General features: G+C 44.0%; 1 protein-coding gene and 1 pseudogene across 2 annotated transcripts; one reads left to right on the forward strand and one right to left on the reverse strand.

The window, feature by feature from the left end:
- Positions 1–2153: 2153 nt before the first annotated feature.
- LOC115170144 (WW domain-containing adapter protein with coiled-coil) lies at positions 2154–13044 on the forward strand. Of its 2 annotated transcripts, none has more exons than XM_029726475.1 (13): positions 2154–2435; positions 2674–2707; positions 3439–3625; positions 4392–4471; positions 5549–5664; positions 5975–6069; positions 6443–6703; positions 8025–8147; positions 8825–8976; positions 9182–9267; positions 9889–10066; positions 11164–11291; positions 11378–13044. In XM_029726475.1, the coding sequence occupies exons 1-13, from the start codon at positions 2395–2397 to the stop codon at positions 11445–11447; spliced, it is 1551 nt and encodes a 516-aa protein (XP_029582335.1). In that variant the 5' UTR covers positions 2154–2394; the 3' UTR covers positions 11448–13044. The 2 variants fall into 2 exon arrangements, with proteins under 2 accessions (XP_029582335.1, XP_029582334.1); XM_029726474.1 differs by having other exon boundaries at positions 2155–2435; positions 9886–10066.
- Positions 13045–16336: 3292 nt separating this feature from the next.
- On the reverse strand, positions 16337–18548 carry LOC115169267 (adiponectin-like; annotated as a pseudogene).
- Between the last annotated feature and the right edge of the window lie 5242 nt (positions 18549–23790).

Raw genomic sequence — 23790 nt, forward strand, 5'->3', positions numbered from 1 at the left:
TAGAGATAAAATGAATCACTAACCTTTGATGATCTTCATCAAATGGCACTCATAGGACTTCATGTTACACAATACATGTCTGTTTTGTTCGATAAAGTTCATATTTATATCCAAAAATCTCAGTTTACATTGGCGCGTTATGTTCAGTAATGTTTTGCCTCAAAAACCTCCGGTGATTTTGCAGAGAGCCACATCAATTTACAGAAATATTTTGATAAAATATACAAGTGTTATGCACAGAATTAAAGATACACTTCTCCTTAATTCAACCGCTGTGTCAGATTTCAAAAAAAGCTTCACGGCGAAAGCACACCTTGCAATAATCTGAGTTCAGCACTCAGACACCAAAACAAGCCATACAGATACCCGCCATATTGTGGAGTCAACAGAAGTCAGAAATAGCGTTATAAATATACACTTACCTTTGATGATCTTCATCGGAATGCACTCCCAGGCATCCCAGTTCCACAATAAATGTTTGTTTTGTTCGATAAAGTTCATCTTTATGTCCAAATACCTCCATTTTGTTCGCGCGTTAGGTTCACTATTCCAAGTGCGCACTAAGTCCAGACGAAAAGTCCAAAAAGTTATACTACAGTTTGTAGAAACATGTCAAACGATGTATAGAATCAATCTTTAGGATGTTTTTATCATAAATCTTCAATAAAATTCCAACCGGACAATTCCTTTGTCTTTAGGAATGAAGAGGAACTCAGCTCGCTCCCAAGGCCACGCGCGTGACTGAGCTCATGCCTTTTTTCCAGACACTTGATTCCAACAGCTCTTATTCTCTCCCCATTCACAGTAGAAACCTGAAACAACGTTCTAAAGACTGTTGACATCTAGTGGAAGCCTTAGGAAGTGCAATATGACCCAATTTACACTGTATATTGGATAGGCAATCACTTGAAAAACTACAAGGCTCAGATTTCCCACTTCCTGGTTGGATTTTTCTCAGGTTTATGCCTGCCATATGAGTTCTGTTATACTCACACACATCATTCAAACCGTTGTAGAAACTTCAGAGTGTTTTCTATCCAAATCTACTGATAATATGCATATCCTAGCTTCTGGGCCTGAGTAGCAGGCAGTTTACTCTGGGCATGCTTTTCATCCGGACGTGAAAATACTGCCCCCTAGCCCAAAGGGGTTTAATAAATCAGACTAGCTGTGGTGAAATAAAACATTTTTTGCATACTGTTCGTGTCTAAAGTGCTGCATTTATTCTTCATTAATATTAATTTATTTGTTTGTTTTTAATTCTCTAGAGCTATAGGATTTAAAATAAGTGTAAATAAAGTTGCTGTCAATATGCAATTCAGCAAGCTCAGTACAGTCCAAATAGGGTAACACTCACCAGAGAGAAGGTTCGGGTCCATTTGAACATCCACATGCAAACAGAAAAGGAGACAAAAATACAGTAAAAGCAATGAGAGCCAGTCTGAATCAGACAATATTAACCCCAATGCGACTTTCACCAGTTTCCTTCCCCTTAAAAGTTTACCAATCAGTTGTATATCGTTGGTTCCTTCAGACCTGAGTGGACTAGACCAGGCATTGGTAATCAAGCCCAGATAAAGGGATGGTCTGATTTCGCCTTGTCATTAGGCATATACAGACAGACAAGGATACAGAAAGACAGCATCGGTCCTGATTAGTAGGTTATCCAGAACAGGGTCGATTAAAAAAATAGGCTATCCGGGCTGTGTTCTTACTGGTACCGAAGGGCCAGTGTATGTGGGCTTTTGTCTCAGCCTAGTGCTATGAAATTCAATTAACTTGCAATACTTTGATTGGTTATAATGGGTTGTACTGTGCACACCCCATGGACGAATGAAAAACACTAGGGTAGAGACTAGGGGTTGGTTTATAATTCTGTCATGTTGCATTGGGCCCTTAGAGAGTTGTTTAACTTTGGACTATCCAACATACTGGGCAGGGGCAGGAAATGTGCAAAGACCTACCCCTTGTATCAATACTTTTTTATCATCAAATGTTATTGGCCATGTGCATTCTCAGAGGTGGGCTTTGTTGTTATTTCAACCACTGCAATTCGTCTGACTGCATTGCAAATCATTGATTAGCTGAAGGTTTTGCGAACCTTTTTCGACAAGGGAGTATCCCGGAAATGGCTAAGTGTGTGGAGGCGGGGCTGATTTCATTGCTACGCCTGTTTCCTTTCACTTGCACTGCACAGAAGAGATTGTGCATTTTAGGCGAGCAAATAATGGACCAAAGGCCAACATAGCTATCCATTGTGCAAATCTAGTTGCTGGCTTCCCAGCTGGCTGACTAATTACCGAGACATCACCAAGATCAATTAACTGAAGACGATAATAATATTTTGTTGTCAATAGTTCACCCCTCGCGCACACACACATCAACACGGCATTGATGGTAATGCATACAAGGAAACAACCGAGACTCAGCGATGGGTAAACGATAATACATTTTGTCACTTCTCTTTGACAGCTCTACCCTTCCCTTGGCATAATAATGTAGCTAAGGTTTTCATTTATCTAGCTAGTTAGTTACAACTAGCTAACTACGTTGTCGCTAGGTAACTAACGTCAGTAGCTACAGTGGCTAACTAGTTAGCTAGTATATTTTTGCAACATCAACATTTCAAATGTGTGCCTAAAGCTAGCTAACTTTCTTTTGTCTATATTTCAGGTGTAACGACCGAAGGGATTCACAACCCTATCAGGTAAAGCAAGTGGATATAGCACGCTAGCTAGCGACGTAGGTAGCAAGTGTGTTAGCTAGCTAACGTACGTTAACTCGTAAGCCAGGCAGGCCTTTGCCTGGCTTTAGTTTTACAACTCAAAAGCCTTGGCTCAGGATTTGGCAAAATTACGTTAACGTCAGTGAACACAAATTGGGTTACAACTAGTTAGTTAAATTACCGAGCTAACTAATGTTGAACAATAACTAATAGCAAACCAACAAGCTAGCTGCCGACTGTATTTCCCTTGACGTAACATTAGCCAGCTAGTCGTTAGCCAACTAACGTTAGCTAGCTATGTTTATTTTTACGCGATAGCTAGCTAACTTAAATACAGTCCTTGATAGCCAGTTAGATAGCTAATATATTAGATCGTTATGCTCCATTGGTTATCTATCTTGATAGTCTGAATACTGCACAAAGGATGGATTTAGTAACCATTGTAGTAACTCAGAATACGTAAAATGGCTCAAATTTCAGTACAAGAAATTGACAAATGTGGGTTAAGGGAGCTAGTTAGCTAGCTGTGCATGAAACAACGTTACAAAAGGTTGTGCATACATAGCTAGGCAGGAATGAAAAGTACAGCACAATCAGTCAAGAGTAGGAAGTAGGCCTACAGTATCATATGTCAGTGGGTGGAAAGGTGTTCATCCATAAAGAGGAAACGTTGTATTGCTATGTTGACTGACACAAGCCTATATGTATTGCAGACCCACAAATCCCAGCCCAAGAGTCAATCTACCACCCTTCACCGTCAGGATAAAATGCGAGATGGGTTGTCAGATCCAACACCACCCTACAAAATGCTCCGACACTCTGATGAAAGTACAGTCAATAAGCACAGTGACGGACACAGCAAAACAAAAACATTTCACACACTCCGAGGCCAAGATGGTGGTAAGCCCAAAGAGAAAGAACCTAGCTAAAGAACCTTTTCTCTGTATTTTGGTAATATTACTTAAAACATTTTTTTATTTGTGTGCACAGAGAAGCTTTCTTTTGATTAGCCAGTTCAGATATCCTAGCCTGGTCTTAGATATGTTTGTGCTGTTTAGCCAATTCCTGTGGGCCTTGTTATGCCAAACAACCCTAGGAGTTGGCTATACAGCACCACCATATCTAGGCTAGAAATAGCCTACATCAAACTGTTGATTTACACTGTAAATTGGGCTATTGAAGCTCTTGGACTACTTCCGCATACATGACACCTGATCAAAACATGCATAGCTGCTTCTATACAACAAGACGTTGAGTCTAAGGCCCAATTCATGACTGAAGATATCCACACACAACTGTTGGTGAAGTCTATATACAGACATCAATGCAAGATTAACATGAGAAGTTATGTTGCTGAAGTTCCACAGGGGCTTTTTTAACTAGTTAACCCGACGTTGTCTTGTCAAATGAGAGGGTATTGTAGAATGACGAAACCGCAGTGCACCTAGGCTAGCTACATTACTATGATTCTCTTGCGCACTAAAGTATACATTTTTGACATACTGTACCTTGGTGCTTCATGAAATGGAAAGCTGCTGTAAATTCCATGGTACTGCAAACATCTTTTGTTCAATGGATAGGGGGTAGCCTAACATGTCATGTCTATGGTTGCTAATAGTGTGGTCTTCTTCGTAAATGTTCTCATCATATTGTTTTTTTTTTTAAGGGACCAGCTGCTCTCCGCAAGAAAATTCTCACAACCACAGCTCCAACTCGCACTCAAATCAAAGCAAGGCGTCAGACACAGTAAGATACCTCGTTGTACTTGAACCAATGATTTCTGAAAGTAGACATCCACCAGGCTGGGGTTCTAAAACATGAGCCTCTGAGGCACAGGACAAGCTTAGCGACTGCTGCTTGTTTACAGTTCAGTTTTGTGTGACAAATGATCTCAATCGGATCTGTCAGGATGTTGTGTAAAGGATGATTGTTCTCTGGTGTTTGTCTCCATCCATCCTCATGATAATCTGTTCATCAATAGACACTTTTTTTCAGCTCACAAGTTTTTTTGTTGCCTACATTCCCAACCAGAAACAAACCCCTCGCCTCATCTGCAGAGAAACAATGGACTAGAGTTACTTTCTCATTGAGTTATCAACCCCTGGACCTTAAGGGTTAGCTCAGCATTCACTTGTGTCAAGAAATTACCGGATGAATGGCCCTGAGCCTGGCCCAGAAGCCAAGTATCACTGCTAGCCTTGTTGGGCACATCCTCATAGCCCCAGCTGTAAATCTTTCCTCTATATAGGCAGGGTAACACAGATATGCAGAGTTTCAGCATATAGACATACACCCTGACAACCACATTTGACTGAGGCAGACTAGCCTAAATAGTGTGCAGGATCAGCTTGCTTTTATTAATAGGGCTAGGTCTATAGATATACATCTGGATGTGAGAAAGGGCTTGGGGACTGACAATGGCCATACAGAGACTTGAAGCCTTATAACATTGCTTTATTCTATTCAAAATATTTGTATCTAACTCCAAATAAGGTTAGTGTTATTTCCCCCCCCATATAAACTGTGAAATGGTTATAAGCATGAGAGGCCCAAGGTTAGACCTAAAACTTTATTGAGCAAGTCAAATCAAATTGTATCAGTCACAGGCGCCGAATACAACAGGTGTAGACCTTACAGTGAAATGCTTACTTAAAATCCCCTATATCTCCCACACCGGATTTCACATTCGAATCTGATTACTATCCGCTAGCCTTTATCCTGATTTTCCAAATGTAGGCCTACTTGAACCCAATGTTTGTGCACAATGCTAAACCTACGCTAGTGTTAGTTAGTTGACATTTATGTTGTGCCTTCTTCCCTCAGCCTCACGAGCCTGCAGACGACTGGTCGGAGCACATCAGCTCCTCGGGCAAGAAGTACTACTACAACTGCAGGACTGAGGTCTCCCAGTGGGAGAAGCCCAAAGACTGGCTGGAGAGGTAAGGTCTCGACCAATGGAAAAACAATGTCTCACTCATAAACGTCATACTCTTCTTCTCTTTAGCCTCAACTCTTTCGTTTCTACCTTAAAACGCAATACAGTCCAATATGGCCGCCGGGGGCCCAATATTCCATATTTCTGAACCTCATCGATTGAACTATAGCATGCTGAAAGGTCCCTTAACTTAGATTGGTAGAGTACACGTTCTGACATTAACACTCCCACACTGTCTTCAACCAGCAGTTACACTGTTTAATTAAACGTAATCCTGACAATGACCTTCAGTTTCTGTATTTTGTTGTGTCCAGAGAGCAAAGGCAAAAAGACCCGTCTAAGAGAGAGTCCAACACGTTCCCTAAAGACCGGGACTACAGACGAGAGTCTGTGGACACAGCCACCACAAGTAAGTATGAAATCTACAGAGGAGGTCGTTTATGGGAGTTGTCTAAGATTCAGATACACTAACCACATCTGGATTTTGATGTCTGCCTCTTTAAATAAAACTATTTTGTTGTTATAGTATGACTATACCTTTGAAATCATCTACAGTCTTAGAATTTGGCCGCGTGTCGATGGTATGAAGTGACTTAATTTTCTCGTCCACTCCTTCCTCTGCACTGATCTGAAAAGACTTGACAACTGTATGCGTTATGGCTATCACCTTTAGAATGAACAAAATGGAGACGAGGACAGCAAGTCAGGCTGAACTACAGAGAGGTGCATCCTATCTATCAAGCCAGAGTCTCTTCAGTCTTGTTCTTCCTTTCCCTCCACAGAGAGTACTTCAGGGGACAAGCCATCCTCCAACACTGCTCCTTCCCAGTCATCTTCCTCCACCAATCCGGGCCTGAACCAAGCCTCTGGCTCTAACCCCACCCCCTCCTCTTCCTCCTCCATGGTCCCTGTGTCCCCCTCTGTCCAATCCCAGGCCTCGGGCCTGCTCCAAGACCCCGCCCTCCTGCGGCAGCTACTCCCAGCGCTGCAGGCCACCCTGCAGATGAGCAATGGCAGCATGGACATGGCCAAGATCAATGAGGGTGAGTCACCCAACACCACATTTCTCCTTCTTGAGCTTTAGCAGACCTGGGTCCAAATAGCTCTGCCTGAAAATATGACTTGGGGTTCAAAGGGCAACTCTGGAGTATGATGTGATCATTGTAACTAGATGTAGCATAGGTATTGAATAAAGCCTTTGCTATACTGAAATGTGAAATACAAATTTGGATTCTCTGATGTCTGAAGTGATCATATGACAACAAAGCCAGTGGTTTTGGCTTCAGAAGGGTCTTTTCATAGCAGGTTAGGAGAAACTAAAAGACTACAGTTGTCCGCGACTCGAACATGCAACTGTCGGTCCCTAGCTGTTCTCCATCTAGCTGAACATGCAACTGTCGGTCCCTAGCTGTTCTCCATCTAGCTGAACATGCATCTGTTGGTCCCTAGCTGTTCTCCATCTAGCTGAACATGCATCTGTCGTTCCCTAGCTGTTATCCATCTAGCTGAACATGCATCTGTCGGTCCCTAGCTGTTCTTCATCTAGCTGAACATGCATCTGTTGGTCCCTAGCTGTTCTCCATCTAGCTGAACATGCATCTGTCGGTCCCTAGCTGTTCTCCATCTAGCTGAACATGCATCTGTCGGTCCCTAGCTGTTCTCCATCTAGCTGAACATGCATCTGTCGGTCCCCAGCTGGTCTTCATCTAGGCCACAATCGTTTTGATCCTCAGTCTGATATTTCAGAAGATATCCCATTGGGTTTGATTTCTAAAGTTTCCCTTACTCAGACAGGAGAAGATATTTAATGGGCTTAATTCACCATATCGAGATAAAGGGAGTAACTCAATTGAGGGAAGGGGTTGGTGGGTCCTATTCTTGTGCATGGGCGATCCTGAGAAAATCGCATCTCGTTGACCACATGGGTTGTAAATATAAAATCATCTCATTAAATTACTGATTCAATGACAGTTTTGTGTAGCCTATATCCCTCAAACTCAACTCTGGACCTCAAAGCCAGTTCCACTGCTTTGTCTCATTGTTCCCCTCTAATCAGGGACTACTTTAGACCTGGGACACCAGGTGTGTGCAATTAATTATCAGGTAGAACAGAAAACAAGCAGGCTCCGAACCTTGTAGGGTAAGAGTCCAATATCATGTCTGCTCACCTCTTTTCTACAATTGCTTATTGTATAATGCTACCTTTTGAAAATCACTGTCACTCAACAACCCGTCTCTCTTGATATTCATGTGTATGGACTGGTCTGTGTGTGTTGCATACATAACACACATATGGGTGCCTGTATCTGTGTGTTTGGTTGTGTGTTTCTCATTGTCCTGTATGTTTTTTCTCCTCTCCTCTAGTCCTCGCGGCTGCTGTTACCCAAGCTTCCTTGCAGTCTATGCTTCATAAACTCCTCACTGCTGGACCGTCTGCTTTCAACATCACTGCTCTTCTTTCCCAAGCTGCTCAACACTCCAACCAAGGTATGGCTGCTGTCACACTTCATCACCTTTTTTTGATCTCTCTCTCTGTCTCTCTCTCTCTCTATTCCAGTGTCTCCTGGTTGATGTATAGAACTAGGACATATAGAATTACACTTCTATTGGGAGGATTCGCCTATTGGATATTTTCAGGGTAGCTGTTATTGTTGGGAGGATCATCGTATTGGATATTTTTAGGGTAGCTGTTATTGTTGGGAGGATCCTCCTATTGGATATTTTCAGGGTAGCTGTTATTGTTGGGAGGATCATCGTATTGGATATTTTTAGGGTAGCTGTTATTGTTGGGAGGATCCTCCTATTGGATATTTTCAGGGTAGCTGTTATTGTTGAAAGCTTTAACTGAAGATTTGACCAATGTCTTTCAAGATGATGTATGGGCATCATTCAGTTCAGGGCAACGTCTGGTAGTTTTTGTTGTTGAATAATCTATCAAACTTTGCTATTGATGTATTTAACCAGGGTAGTCCTCTAAGCAACGATAGCCACTGCTTTTCATTAAAGTTTTGGATGCATAAGAAAAAAATCAACCTTTAGAATGACTCGTGTCCTTATAGGCATATTTATAATGTAGTAATACCCTTTGTGTATGTGAGATTAAGGCTGTTCTTATTAAAAATAGTACCTTTTGTCTTATTCCCCTCCTGGACACGAACCAATAGCGGCCCTGCAGGCAAGTCAGTCGCCCATATCGCTAACGTCGGACGCCTCCTCGCCCCGCTCATACGTGTCGCCCAGGAATGGTACGCCCCAGACCAACCTCCTTACCCAGAAACCCCTGCTCAGCATGCCACCCGCTGCCTCCCAACCAAAGGTCAGCACCTCCACGGAAACTCTAAACTTGTCCAATGATATTGTGTTATGATCGAGGTGTATGGTTTTGTCATTTTAACCCTGTGATCTCAGTGTTTTGTCTTTCTCCCCCCCCACCTCACCATTCTTTTATCTCTGTCCTCCTCTGCTCTTCTCCTTCCCTCTTTCTTGCTTTTAATTTTCTTTCTTATTTTGTCCCTCTGCAGGTTACCCCAGTGAAACCAGGACCAGTTTCTCAGCAGGCTTCAGCAGAGAAACGTCCAGAGGACCCCCGAACTCTCCAACAGCGGAGGTACATAACTAACAAAGTAGAGGCTGCTTCCCTATATACATAGACTTGAAATCACTGGCCACTTTAATAATGTTTACGTATTCTGCATTACTCATCTCATATGTATATACTGTATTCTATACTATTCTACTGAATCTTAGTCTATGCCACTCTGACATTGCTCATCCATATATTTATATATTCTTAATTACTGCACTGTCGGAGTTAGAAACAAACGCATTTCGCTACACTCGCAATAGCATCTGCCAAACACGTGTATGTAACCAATCAAATTTGATTTGTTGAATGGTTCTTAGTAGACACGGAGCATTACTTGTATGCCTCCACAATATACACAGCCTTATGAAATGGAAGTACACCAATCCTGTTTGTACCCTTGTCAGAAGAATAGCATCACTGGATGAGTGTGGACAAATGTCCTTATTCCTAATGTCACCTACCTCTTTGCCCCTGACCTAGTTGAGATGTACTTGTCTATGTCTGGAAGGGTTGTGTATATAGAAGCCCTATGATAGTAGCATCTTATCCAATCAACACAAGTGTCTAGGTGTTAGAATAGAGGTAGTTTCTCTCTGTCCCCCCCGGTCCTTATACTTCTCTGCTGTCTCTCTCGTCCAGCAGTCAGGGGAGTCCGCCACCAGGACCTAACGGCAACTCCACCGGCGGCCACTCTGTTCCCAACGCTGCCTCAGGCCTCACCAGCGCTCCCAGCTCCTTCACTCCCTCGCTGGCCTCTCACTTTGACGAGAACCTCGTCAGGCACATCCAGAACTGGCCCGCAGAGCACATCGAGAAGCAGGTAGGACCTCCACTGTGAAGTGGGGACAATGGGTTGCTCATTCAATGTTGAGTTGTTTAGAAAGGAATTGGTGCGTTCAACTCAAAACAGTTTCTAGTAGATAGTAGAATAAGGTATTTGGGTGCACAATGGGATGATCGTCATGAGTGAATGTCGAGTTAGTCGTTTTTATGTCTGAATGTCTGTCAACTATATGACTAATGGGTTAAATACAGTCATTATCAAAATAATACCACACTGTGGATATGGCCGTGGTACACAGAAGCTGCTACTGTTGAATTACGACTTGGACTAGTCATGCTTTGATGTTAGTAGGATATATGCATGTAATTGAGTTATGTGCATATTATTACGAAATGGCAGTTTTATATTGCATTTAGTGTAGACGGCACTACCATACAATCAAATGTTGTACCCTTAGATGGCAGTAGTTACACTTCCAAGGCCACTCAGGCCATTTCCTGTTTGGAGTTGATAAAAGAGAAGGCGTGGCTAAGCTCACTGTTTGGTTTGGGATGCCATGTGGTGGTTGGATACTTTTGTTTGGTTTGGGATGCCATGTGGTGGTTGGATACTGTTGTTTGGTTTGGGATGCCATGTGGTGGTTGGATACTGTTGTTTGGTTTGGGATGCCATGTGGTGGTTGGATACTGTTGTTTGGTTTGCTGCTGCTAATGGAGACCTGGTGGACAGATGACCCCCAATCCTTTTTCATGAACCTTTTTAGTTCTAGTCAATATTTAGCCCTCGCCTCTACTATAAAGAGCTGAACTACCAAACAAAGCTACAGCTGGCTGGTCAGAAAGCGGGAGAGAGCGTAAGCTGCCTGCCTCGGGGCACACAGACAAGACATGCCCACTTAAACTTCTGTACACATTTATAACCATTAGGTAGACCTAAGACTCTAGGCAGGAGGCTTCTTGGTAGTCTGACTAACCAGTACTAAAATACATTTCTGATGGGTATTTCCTTCTGAAGATGGCTTATTTAAACTTTTTTTTTCAAATGTTTTTCTCTGAAATTTGACCTCAATGCTTAAAGGTTCATGATGTGTATTTTGGTGCAAGCTCTCACCCGGTTCTGCCTTTCTCTTTCAGGCAGCACGGTTACGGGAGGATGCCCACAACATGGGCAGTCTCTACATGTCTGAGATCTGCACTGAACTCAAAAACCTCCGATCTTTAGTCAGAGTGTGTGAGATCCAGGCCACGCTGCGGGAACAGAGGTGAGAACAGGACACACACACACACACTAGGAATGCGTCTTCACGATAAATTGTTTATTTTCTTAAAACTGTCAATTTTCTCCCAGAATACTGTTCCTGAGACAGCAGAGCAAAGAACTGGACAAGCTGAAGAACCAGAACTCTTACATGGTCTGAGAACCTGTGTGGGAGACAAAAGACGGTGAACCGCTTTAGGCTGCGGGCGAAGCCTGCAACGCGGTCATCTATGCCCAATGTGCCCCAGTCTGAACACGTCCGTACCGTCATGAACCAGAGGGCGTCTGAGGATACGGACAAGAGACTGGGCCTGTTGAAGACGTCATGGGTCACTCAATGAAGCGTACCACTGCCCACGCCCCCGAAAAAGTGTAGATTTCGTCTAGGCATCCAAGATGTAAATTGTTCTATGAAACCGCAGGCTAAAATAATACAGAAGCCTTGAGCTTTTCATGGACACCCAAACCAGTGGATTCTGGGAAACCTACAGGTCATACCTTTTTGTTACCTGATAAACTTGGCTGGCGGCCTTTGGATTCGAGAAACTGTTGGACTGTGTTTGTTGCGGTTGATAGCCAGTTTTGGTTGGGAATGAATCTTTTTCTCCTCAGACTTGTGGCTTAACTGAAGTTGAGAGTGAACTGAATGGACTCCGATAGACTTGAGATGTATGAATCACCAACTGATTGCCAACACTTCTTCAGCATAGACTTGAAGTGGTGCATCACATTGCAGATAAGATATCGAACAGCCCACAGGTTAACAGCATATTCTTAAAAGCCAACTTTGATTCTTTCCAGACTCATACAGTTGCTTCTATTCAGTGAGGAATCCTGAATTTAGCAGTCCCTGTTCGCTGAGTATTTTTCAAAATGTGAGCTGACAGATTCTTAGCTGCTTGACAAGAGTTGTCTGTGTCGGTCCACACTCCCTCCCCCCTGGATGGGAATAGTCTGTAGACTTAGTTACCTGTGACCCCTCTTACGTTGGGCCAGGAGACTTCTCAGAACATACTGTCCCATGGTGTAACCTTTAGGTCACCTCCCAGTCCCTATCACGAACCCCCAATGGGATCATGCGATAAAGGGCAGCGTTCTCGTCGTCCATGACCTCTGCATCAGAACCCCCCTTTGATCTGTACTTGATCATTTTTCCCCTCTGCTGAACTTTTGATGTTTTTCTGTTTTGTAAGCTTGTCTGTTTTTGTCTTCATCTTGAGTAATTAATTCCTTATGTGCAGTTTCTCTTGAGATTGTGAAAAGGGGTCTTTAGTTTCACGTGGTTATGTAAACCTAAATTATTGTTGCACATTATTAATTGCGTTCTTGTGAAGATGATGGAAGAGAGGGTGGAGATGATCTTATGTTCATGGGACTCACCTTTCTCTTGGCTATACCAGCTAATCCAGTACAGCACTAGTTAAATGGAGTCCGTAGTTAACGTTTGCTACATTTGTCTTACTGAAGTTAAACTTTTTTTTAGGCCTCAGTAATTAAACGTAACTATTTTACACAACAATGCTGTCTCACTCTTTCATATCCAGACTTAGCTACTCCCTCCTCATCCTCAGACCTCTCCGATCAATCAGTGACATACTGTAATTGGGAAGACACCGGCCAAAACCTTGGTCTTCAGAACTGGAGAACTCACTTATCCGATTGTTGGGGATTAGAGGTTTTTGTGAGGATGGGGCGACCATAGCTTTGTATATTATTTCTTAAAAGTATATGAGAATAAAATACGTTATTCTACCACATCTTTTGATATTCTCGTTTTTGCCTGTTGGCTATCACTGTTTTATACTGACGTTTGCAGTAAAGCCGTTGCGTTATTCCAGAGATGGTGACTGAAAAACAACACTGCCTTGCCTCCAACTGACAATGCAGAATGTCACTTTTACTACTGTACGGTGTAAACGTGTTTGTCATTAAAATGTGATGGCTGCATTAATTCAGCATATTGGTAATGCTGCAAAGTGCCTAAGAAGCACAGTTGTGCTAGTTTTTTAAATGACATGACGCTCAATTGATCCCTTCATTGGACACAAGATGGCAATATTCAGCTAGCAATAGCAATGACCTTGTCTTTCATATTTGTCTCCTAGATTCCCTTGGAGTTTAATTTACACTGAACAAAAATATAAATGCAACATGTAGACTGTTGGTCCAATGTTTCATGAGCTGAAAAAGCACAAAAAGCATATTTTATTCAAATGTTGTGCACAAATTGGTTTACATCCCTGTTAGTGAGCATTTCTCCTTTGCCAAGATATTTTAAATCCACCTGACAAGTGTGGCATATCAAGAAGCTTATTAAACGGCATGATCATTACACAGGTGCTCCTTATGCTGGGGACAATAAAAGGCCACTCTAAAATGTGTGGTTCTGTCACACAACACTATGCCACAGATGTCTCAAATTTTGAGGGAACGTACAATTGGCATGCTGACTGCAGGAATGTCGTTTTAGAGAATTTGGCAGTACGTCCAACTGGCCTCACAACCGCAGACCATGTGTAACCATGCCATCCCAGTACCACATCGGTCTTCACCTGTGGGATTGTCTGAAACCAGCCACCCGGACAGCTGATGAAACTGGGTTTGCACAACCTGAAGAATTTCTGTTCACACTGTCAGAAACCGTCTCGGTGAAGCTCATCTGCATGCTCGTCGTCCTCAACAGGGTCTTGACCTGACTGCAGTTTGGCATTGTAGCCACTGGCATGCTGGAGAAGTGCTCTTCACGGATGAATCCCGGTTTCAACTGTACCGGCCAGATGGGAGACGGTGTTTATGGCGTTGTGTGGGAGAGCGGTTTGCTGATATCAACGTTGTGAACAGAGTGCCCCATGGTGTCGGTGGGGTTATGGTATGGGCAGGCATTAGCTACGGACAACGAACACAATTGCATTTTATCAATGGCAAGTTGAATGCACAGAGATACCGTGACGAGATCCTGAGGCCCATTGACGTGCCATTCATCCGCCGCCATCACCTCATGTTTCAGCATGATAATGCACGGTACCATGACGCCAGGGGTCTGTACACAATTCCTGGAAGCTGAAAATGTCCTAGTTCTTCCATGGCCTGCATACTCACCAGACATGTCACCCATTGATCATGTTTGGGATGCTCTGGATCGATGTGTATGACAGCGTGTTCCAGTTCCCGCCAATATTCAGCAACTTCGCACAGCCATTGAAGAGGAGTGGGACAACATCCCACAGGCCACAATCAACATCCTTATCAACTCTATACGAAAGGAAATGCCGCGTCACATGAGGCTAATGGTGGTCACACCAGATATCAGATGGTTTTCTAATCCACCCCCCTAACTTTTGTGTTTTTTGTTTTTGGTATCTTTGACCAAAATATGCATATCTGTATTCCCAGTGAGGTGAAATCCATAGATTTTGGGCTTAATGAATTTAACTGTTTCATGTTGCATTTACATTTTTGTTCCGTGGAAATTTTTCATATTTTATTTTGTTTAATCAAATTGGTAGTTAGTCTTGTCCCATCGCTGCAACTCCCGTACAGACTTGGGAGAGGTGAAGGTCGAGAGCCATGCGTCCCCCGAAACACCACCCTGCCAAGCCGCACTGCTTGCGTAACCCAGAAGCCAGCTGTACCAATGTGTCGGAGGTAACACCATGCGACCGAAGTCAGCATCCATGCGCCCGGCCCGCCACAAGGAGACGCTAGAGCGCGATAGGACAAGGACGTCCCGGCCGGCCAAACCCTCCCCTAACGCTGGGCCAATTGTGCGCCATGTCATGGGTCTCCTGGTCACGGCTGGCTGCGACAGAGCCTGGGACCAACCCGGGTCTGTAGTGACACCTCTAGCACTACAATGTAGTGCCTTAGACCGCTGCGCCACTCGGGAGGCCCACATTTTGCATAGTTCCTGAATAGACTTGATTCCTTCTCTTTCACTGCTGATTGCCATCTGATTAAACTGTGAGCTCATCACGTGGTTTGCATTGTGATATTCCTCAGAATTTAGATTTGTAGTTTTATTCAGGAAATACAGTATGAATCTCTTAGCAGTTGTTAATCTTCAATAACAGAGACTCCAAATCAAGGGGAGGAAAAAAGGTTTATTCTTATTCAAAGAGGGCGAATCATGCAGAGAGGTAGATGGTAGATGTTCACGCTCCCCTGTCCCCAGTAATTCCCTCCAGTGAACAAAGGGACAGGATGTAGTTTATAACTCAGCCCTAGCCTGTGGTTGACCAATTAGAATTCCTTGCAATAAAACTGGGCCAATAGCCAAATAACAAGTATCGTATTTCAGGCTCACTGTATAGACAAATACCTCCCATATGTCTGACCCATTAATCAATAATTCCCCATTACAGAAAAAACACTTTCCATTGATCGTTAGTACTCTATTGACTTCTCGTCCTCTTAACCTTTAGTACTGTATTGACCTCTCGTCCTCTTTCTCTGCGTTGTGTATTTATCTTCCAAATATTCTTATAAATCCAATCAGTGGACACATGCATGAATAGTTCCCTTATTAATGATGTGATGGTGGCTAAAGCAATGAATGTGAGATTATTTCATAAGCATTTAACAGTGCCTTCAGAAAATAGTCATACTCCTAGACTACATTCTACAACTACATCTGTTGTGATATATTTAAGCTTGCCATAACAAAGGGGTTGAATATTTCATGACTCAAGACGTTTTAAGCTTTTAATTTTTTATACATTTGAATTTTTTATTTATTTTTAAACATAATTCCACTTTGTTTCTTTCACAGACACTGACCCCATATGATGTGACACAGTCATAAAGCCATCTAGGCCATAAGCTGTTTCTGTGCACAACTTTGTTATTCAATTGTATATTAAATAAAGTATTGCATTAGTAATGTCTCTTAAATGCTAGAATCCAATAGATAAAGAACCAACATTTTAAAACCAACATTTGAGAAGTTTAAAATATTCAGTGCATCTTTTTTGAAAATGTAATAATGTAAGAAACAAATTATTACCCCTCCCCCCTCAGACTCCAGCCAGTGGGCAACGGAGGCCTATAGAGCAGTCAGGAAAAAGATGATACAGCCTACCTTAGTCTCAATATCTCCCTTCAAGACCTGCATAACCTCAGTATCTACCAAGTTCAACAGAGTGAAGTCTCCTCCTAGCCTCCGACGCTCCCATGTCGGGATGCAAAAGAAACCCGGAGAAGATGGAATCGTTGGTGTTGTCTGCATACACCCCCCCCACCCCACCCCCCAACCTCCTCCATAGATCTGCAGCTACACCTCGTCCCCAGACTCCAGCCTCAGTATGATAGCCCCCAGAGGCCTGGTCTACATTGCCCTTGTGGTACTGGTCATAGGTGAACATGATGAGCTTGTCGTTCTTGAACAGGTTCACCCGGGGATCTTTGGTGTAGACGGTGAGGTGGTACGTGAAGAAGTAGACCCCAAGGAGGGAGCAGTGGAACTTCCCGCTCACGTCATCGTAGTGGCGCTGCTCGTTTTGAACGAATTTGTTGAAGTGGATGGCCACGTTGGAGGCAGGGACGGGATCTGTCAGGCCCACTCTGAAGGAAGAGTGATACAACAGGATGCTCTCACCCTACGCACCACGAGGACCCGGAGGGCCTTTATCGCCAGGCTCTCCATTCCCACTTGGTTCACCTGTACACACAAAGACCAGAGTCAGGGAGGATTTAGATGTCTATATTGATGTTAATTGACTGTGCCTCATGGATAAAAATGACAAGTAAGTCATTGTGGTTTACTGTGATTAGATTTACTGTGAACTTTAGAAGATTACCTGGCAGCAGCACAGTCTTACCTGTATCTCCTTTCTCTCCTCGTGGGCTATCATGCCCATTTCTCCCGTCTCTCCCTTGTTTCTCACTGTGCCCTGAAGTGCCTGGCACTCCTCCTCCCATCCACATGGCACAAGGCTGCCGGTTGTCAGGTGGTCCAACTTCAGTCCCAGGACTCTCGGGCTCTGCCACCTCCTCCGCTGCCGCCTCGTCAACTTCTGCAGCCACCTCCTCGGCTGGTTCCTCTACTCCATCTTCCTCCTGAGCCAGGCTCAAGTCCCCGGCCAGCAGCAGGCCCAGAAGCAGGCTCCTCAGCAGCTTCATGGCTCTTTCTATATAACCGCTCAACCTATAAACTATGACACCAATGGTACATTAAACAAACACACACTGTGATCTCTCACATTGGGACAAGGCAGCACCCCCCCCCCCAATCCCAAAGACAAGGACTCGTAAATACACTGAACAGAAATATAAATTCAAAAAGTGTTGGTCCCTTGTTTCATGAGCTGAAATAAAAGATCCAAGAAATTTTTCATACGCACAAAATGCTTATTTCACTCAAGTTTTGTGCACAAATTTGTTCACATCCCTCTTATTGAGCATTTCTCCTCTGCCAAGATAGTCCATCCACCTGACAGCTGATTAAACAGCATGATCATTACGGTTTTCTGACAGCTTGCCCAGAAATTCTTCGGTTTTGCAAACCCACGGTATTATCAGCTGTCCGGCTGGCTGGTCTCAGACTATCTCGCCGGTGAAGAAGCCGGATGTGGAGGTCCTGGGCTGGCGTGGTTACACGTGGTCTGCGGTTGTGAGGCCGGTTGGACATACTGCCAAATTCTCTAAAATGACATTGGATGTGGCTTATGGTAGAGAAATGAACATTAAATTCTCTGGCAATTCTCTGGTGGCCATTACTGTAGTCAGCATGCCAATCGCACGCTCCCTGCAACTTGAGACATCTGTAGCATTGTGTTGTGTGACAAAACTACACATTTTAGTGGCATTTTATTGCCTCCAGCACAAGGTACACCTGTGTAATAATCATGCTATTCAATCAGCTTCTTGATATGCCACACCTGTCAGGTGGATGGATTATCCTAGCAAAGGATAAAGGCTCACTAACAGGGAAGTAAAAAATGTGTGCACAAACTTTGAGAGAAATAAGCTTTTTGTGCGGATGGAAAAATGTCTGGGATCTTTTATTTCAGCTAATTACACATGGAACCAACACTTTACATGTCGCGTTTATATTTTGGCCCGGTGTAGTTTTCCCCCTGGACAGATATTGCCATTTTGATCTGTTAAAGGATTAATGATAAAGTACTGTTTCCCCCAAATAGCTGACAACTACATCATCACATCACATGCTGCGCCAATATCTGTAAACCTGCTTCAAAGGTCAGAGGTTGCGGTCTCTTACCTTGTCTATGTTTGTCCCCTTCGGAGAGACGAGTGTTCAGTGGCGTCCCCTCAGACAACGAACCTCACTCAGCGCAGCAGTGTGTCACGGTCCAGTTGTCTTGTGGCTAGTGTCCTTGGATGACATGTGTAACTGATTGCCTGTCATACTATATTTATCTCTGTCCCACATTATTTATGAACCCGCTGATCCAAAACGGCAGTATGATTTACAGAGCCCCTCCCCCCTTAGCCCTGGCAGTCCACCCTCCGACTCTCTGACAGTCTGGTCACACTGTCAATGGTAGGGGTATTTAAGGTGACCGATTTCTCCCCATAAACAGCATGTCGTGTTTTTTTTTTTTACCTGGTGAAACTTTTGATGAACGAGTGCCAATGTTTGTTTCTTGGTGCATTTTCATTGTCTTTTCAAATGTGTGCAGCGCAAAACCCCATGATGTGAATAATCTTGTTCCAAGACAAACAACACACAAAGCTCTCTTTGTTTGTTTGCCTTGTCATGTAGACTTGGTGTTGGAAGACCAATTTGACACATTTGTGGTGGCAAATTGTCTTTTGAAAACATTTTGCAGTAGCAGTGTTCATTATTGAGTTTTCTAAATTGTCAGCTATCTGGAATTTTAATCGCAATTAATTTGAAAACCTTACATTTCACTTTTATTTGTTCTCTGTGAAATCAATGCATTAGTTACTAAAAACTGTGTGTGTGGCTTTATAAAAATGTGGATCAAATCTCCAAATTACAACAAAGTGCTACCAGAATTTTCATCATGACATGATCTCAGAACTGATTAGTCAGTCATCTTATTCTGGAATTTTCCTTTGTCCCTTAGGACCATCGTATCAGATAGACCTATGAAGCACTGCCATCAACCTTATCTGCCAATATTATCAGAGATAACTCTCCTATTTGATATTCAGCCAACCCAACTACCTCATACACCATTCAAATCACAGCCTCCTCTCTGTGGGTAAGGAGCAAATTAAAATAAGTGCACCCTCACTGACTGAATCGTTCATTTATTGTTCTTTTTTTTCTATTCATTTCTCAAACCAATCTTAGTCTCTCGGCTTTGGGAGTAACAATGTCGGTCTATGAACACGTTGATTGCTCATTTTCCGACTGTTGATTAAGTAGGAAAACTTTTAGTTTCCTCTCAAAATCTGTTTCTCACAGAAAATAATAGGTCAGCACAAGAATTGGCCAAAAACAAGTTTCTCTCATACAATTTTATCTTAATCATAAATCGTATTTTTTTGTAAAACCAATTGTCAAATCCCTGTGTACGGAGATGGGATTGATGCCTACTTAATTTTAATAGCCCCCAAAGTAGGCAATGTTATTTAATTTAGTTCGATAAGCAATTAACAAACTGATGTAGATCATACAGTGGGTATCAAGTATTCACCCACCTTGGATTTCTTCACATTTTATTCTTACAAAGTGGGATTAAAATGGATTTAATTGGAATTATTTTGTCAATGATCTACACAAAATACTCTGTCAAAGTGGAAGATAGGCCGTCGTTGCAAATAAGAATTGGTTCTTAACTGACTTGCTTAGTTAAATAAAGGTTAAATAATTATTGCCAACTACTTTAATGATTTTTCATTGGCAAGATTAGTAAATTTAGGCATGACATGCAACAAACGCAGACACTACACATCCAAGTATAACTTTCCAAATGATGAAAAACAAGCATTGTAATTTTGTATTATGTAAAGTGAGTGTGGAAGAGGGGAAAAAAGTATTGTTGTCTGACAAGCCACCAGGGTCTGACTACTTGGGTGGAAAATTACTGAGGATAATAGCGGATGATATTGCCACTCCTATTTTCATTCTAAGCCTACTAGAAAGTGTGTGCCTTCAGGCCTGGAGGGAAGCAAAAGTCATTCCACCACCCAAGAATAGTAAAGGCCACTTAACTGGCTCAAATAGCCGACCAATCAGCCTGTAACCAACCCTTAGTAAAAATTGTGTTTGACTAGATACAATGCTATTTTGCAGTACAAAAATTGACAACAGACTTTTGACACGCTTATAAGGAAGGATATTCAACAAGCACAGCACTTATACAAATGATTGATGATTGGCTGAGAGAAATTTATGATAAAAAGATTGTGGGGGCTGTTTATTTAGACTTTTGACATTATCGATCATAGTCTACTGTTCAGGTGCCACAAAGAGGGACTTAGGAAAATTACAATAAAAATAAAATAAAATTGTATTTGTTATGTGCCAAATACAACAGGTGTAGGTAGACCTTACAGTGAAACGCTTACTTACAAGCCCTTAACCAACAATGCAGTTTTAAGAAAATACCTTAAAAAAGTAAGAGAACAAAGTAACAAATAATTAAAGAGCAGCAGTAAAATAACAATAAAGAAGCTATATACAGGGGGCACCGGTACAGAGTCAATGTGCGGGGGCACCGGTGTCGAGGTAATTGAGGTAATATGTACATGTAGGTTGAGTTATTAAAGTGACTATGCATAGATAATAACAGAGAGTAGCAGTAGTGCAGAAGGTGGGGGGGGGGACAATGCAAATAGTCTGGGTAGCCATTTGATTAGATGATCAGGAGTCTTATGGCTTGGGGGTAGAAGCTGTATAGAAGCCTCTTGGACCTAGACTTGGCGCTCCGGTACCGCTTGCTGTGCGGTAGCAGAGAGAACAGTCTATGACTAGGGTGGCTGGAGTCTTTGACAATTTTTAGGGCCTTCCTCTGACACCGCCTGTTATAGAGGTCCTGGATGGCAGGAAGCTTGGCCCCAGTGATGTACTGGGCCGTACGCACTACCCTCTGTAGTGCCTTGCGGTCGGAGGCCGAGCAGTTGCCATACCAGGCAGCTGTAAAACCTTTTGAGGATTTGAGGACCCATGAAAAAATATTTTCAGTCTCCTGAGGGGGAATAGGTTTTGTTTTGCCCTCTTCACGACTGTCTTGGTGTGCTTTAACCATGTTAGTTTGTTGGTAATGTGGACACCAAGGAACTTGAAGCTCTCAACCTACTCCACTACAGCCCCGTCGATGAGAATGGGGGCGTGTTCAGTCCTCCTTTTCCTGTAGTCAACAATCATCTCCTTTGTCTTTATCACGTTGAGGGAGAGGTTGTTGTCCTTGCACCACACGGTCAGGTATCTGACCTCCTCCCTTAGGCTGTCTCATCGTTGTCGGTGACCAGGCCTACCACTGCTGTGTCATCGGCAAACTTAATGATGGTGTTGGAGTTGTGTCTGGCCGTGCAGTCATGAGTGAACAGGGAGTACAGGAGAGGACTGAGCACGCACCCCTGAGGAGCCCCCGTGTTGAGGATCAGCGCGGCGGATGTATTGCTACCTACCCTTACCATTTACATTTACATTTAAGTCATTTAGCAGACGCTCTTATCCAGAGCGACTTACAAATTGGTGCATTCACCTATAATATCCAGTAGAACAAACACTTTACAATAGTGCATCTAAATCCTTTAAAGGGGGGGGGTTAGAAGGATTACTTTATCCTATCCCAGGTATTCCTTAAAGAGGTGGGGTTTCAGGTGTCTCCGGAAGGTGGTGATTGACTCCGCTGTCCTGGCATCGTGAGGGAGATTGTTCCACCATTGGGGTGCCAGAGCGGCGAACAGTTTTGACTGGGCTGAGCGGGAACTGTGCTTCCTCAGAGGTAGGGAGGCGAGCAGGCCAGAGGTGGATGAACGCAGTGCCCTTGTTTGGGTGTAGGGCCTGATCAGAGCCTGAAGGTACGGAGGTGCCGTTCCCCTCACAGCTCCGTAGGCAAGCACCATGGTCTTGTAGCGGATGCGAGCTTCAACTGGAAGCCAGTGGAGAGAGCGGAGGAGCGGGGTGACGTGAGAGAACTTGGGAAGGTTGAACACCAGACGGGCTGCGGCGTTCTGGATGAGTTGTAGGGGTTTGATGGCACAGGCAGGGAGCCCAGCCAACAGCGAGTTGCAGTAATCCAGACGGGAGATGACAAGTGCCTGGATTAGGACCTGCGCCGCTTCCTGTGTGAGGCAGGGTCGTACTCTGCGAATGTTGTAGAGCATGAACCTACAGGATCGGGTCACCGCCTTGATGTTAGTGGAGAACGACAGGGTGTTGTCCAGGATCACGCCAAGGTTCTTAGCACTCTGGGAGGAGGACACAAGGGAGTTGTCAACCGTGATGGCGAGATCATGGAACGGGCAGTCCTTCCCCGGGAGGAAGAGCAGCTCCGTCTTGCCGAGGTTCAGCTTGAGGTGGTGATCCGTCATCCACACTGATATGTCTGCCAGACATGCAGAGATGCGATTCGCCACCTGGTTGTCAGAAGGGGGAAAGGAGAAGATTAATTGTGTGTCGTCTGCATAGCAATGATAGGAGAGACCGTGTGAGGATATGACAGAGCCAAGTGACTTGGTGTATAGCGAGAATAGGAGAGGGCCTAGAACAGAGCCCTGGGGGACACCAGTGGTGAGAGCACGTGGTGCGGAGACAGCTTCTCGCCACGCCACCTGGTAGGAGCGACCTGTCAGGTAGGACGCAATCCAAGCGTGGGCCGCGCCGGAGATGCCCAGCTCGGAGAGGGTGGAGAGGAGGATCTGATGGTTCACAGTATCAAAGGCAGCAGATAGGTCTAGAAGGATGAGAGCAGAGGAGAGAGAGTTAGCTTTAGCAGTGCGGAGAGCCTCCGTGACACAGAGAAGAGCAGTCTCAGTTGAATGCCCAGTCTTGAAACCTGACTGATTAGGATCAAGAAGGTCGTTCTGAGAGAGATAGCAGGAGAGCTGGCCAAGGACGGCACGTTCAAGAGTTTTGGAGAGAAAAGAAAGAAGGGATACTGGTCTGTAGTTGTTGACATCGGAGGGATCGAGTGTAGGTTTTTTCAGAAGGGGTGCAACTCTCGCTCTCTTGAAGACGGAAGGGACGTAGCCAGCGGTCAAGGATGAGTTGATGAGCGAGGTGAGGTAGGGGAGAAGGTCTCCGGAAATGGTCTGGAGAAGAGAGGAGGGGATAGGGTCAAGTGGGCAGGTTGTTGGGCGGCCGGCCGTCACAAGACGCGAGATTTCATCTGGAGAGAGAGGGGAGAAAGAGGTCAAAGCACAGGGTAGGGCAGTGTGAGCAGGACCAGCGGTGTCGCTTGACTTAGCAAACGAGGATCGGATGTCGTCAACCTTCTTTTCAAAATGGTTGACGAAGTCATCCGCAGTGAGGGAGGAGGGGGGGGGAGGGGGAGGAGGATTCAGGAGGGAGGAGAAGGTAGCAAAAAGCTTCCTAGGGTTAGAGGCAGATGCTTGGAATTTAG

This window comes from Salmo trutta, chromosome 31 (genome assembly GCF_901001165.1).
Source record: "Salmo trutta chromosome 31, fSalTru1.1, whole genome shotgun sequence".
In the NCBI taxonomy this organism is placed as follows: domain Eukaryota; kingdom Metazoa; phylum Chordata; class Actinopteri; order Salmoniformes; family Salmonidae; genus Salmo; species Salmo trutta.

Bases quoted from the DNA above. Each gene is read 5' to 3' on its own strand.
- LOC115170144 (XM_029726474.1), top strand. From the start codon at position 2,395: ATGGTAATGCATACAAGGAAACAACCGAGACTCAGCGATGG. The intron at 5,665-5,974 runs GTAAGGTCTCGA...TGTTGTGTCCAG, and splicing joins CCCAAAGACTGGCTGGAGAG to AGAGCAAAGGCAAAAAGACC. The intron at 6,070-6,442 runs GTAAGTATGAAA...TTCCCTCCACAG, and splicing joins TGTGGACACAGCCACCACAA to AGAGTACTTCAGGGGACAAG.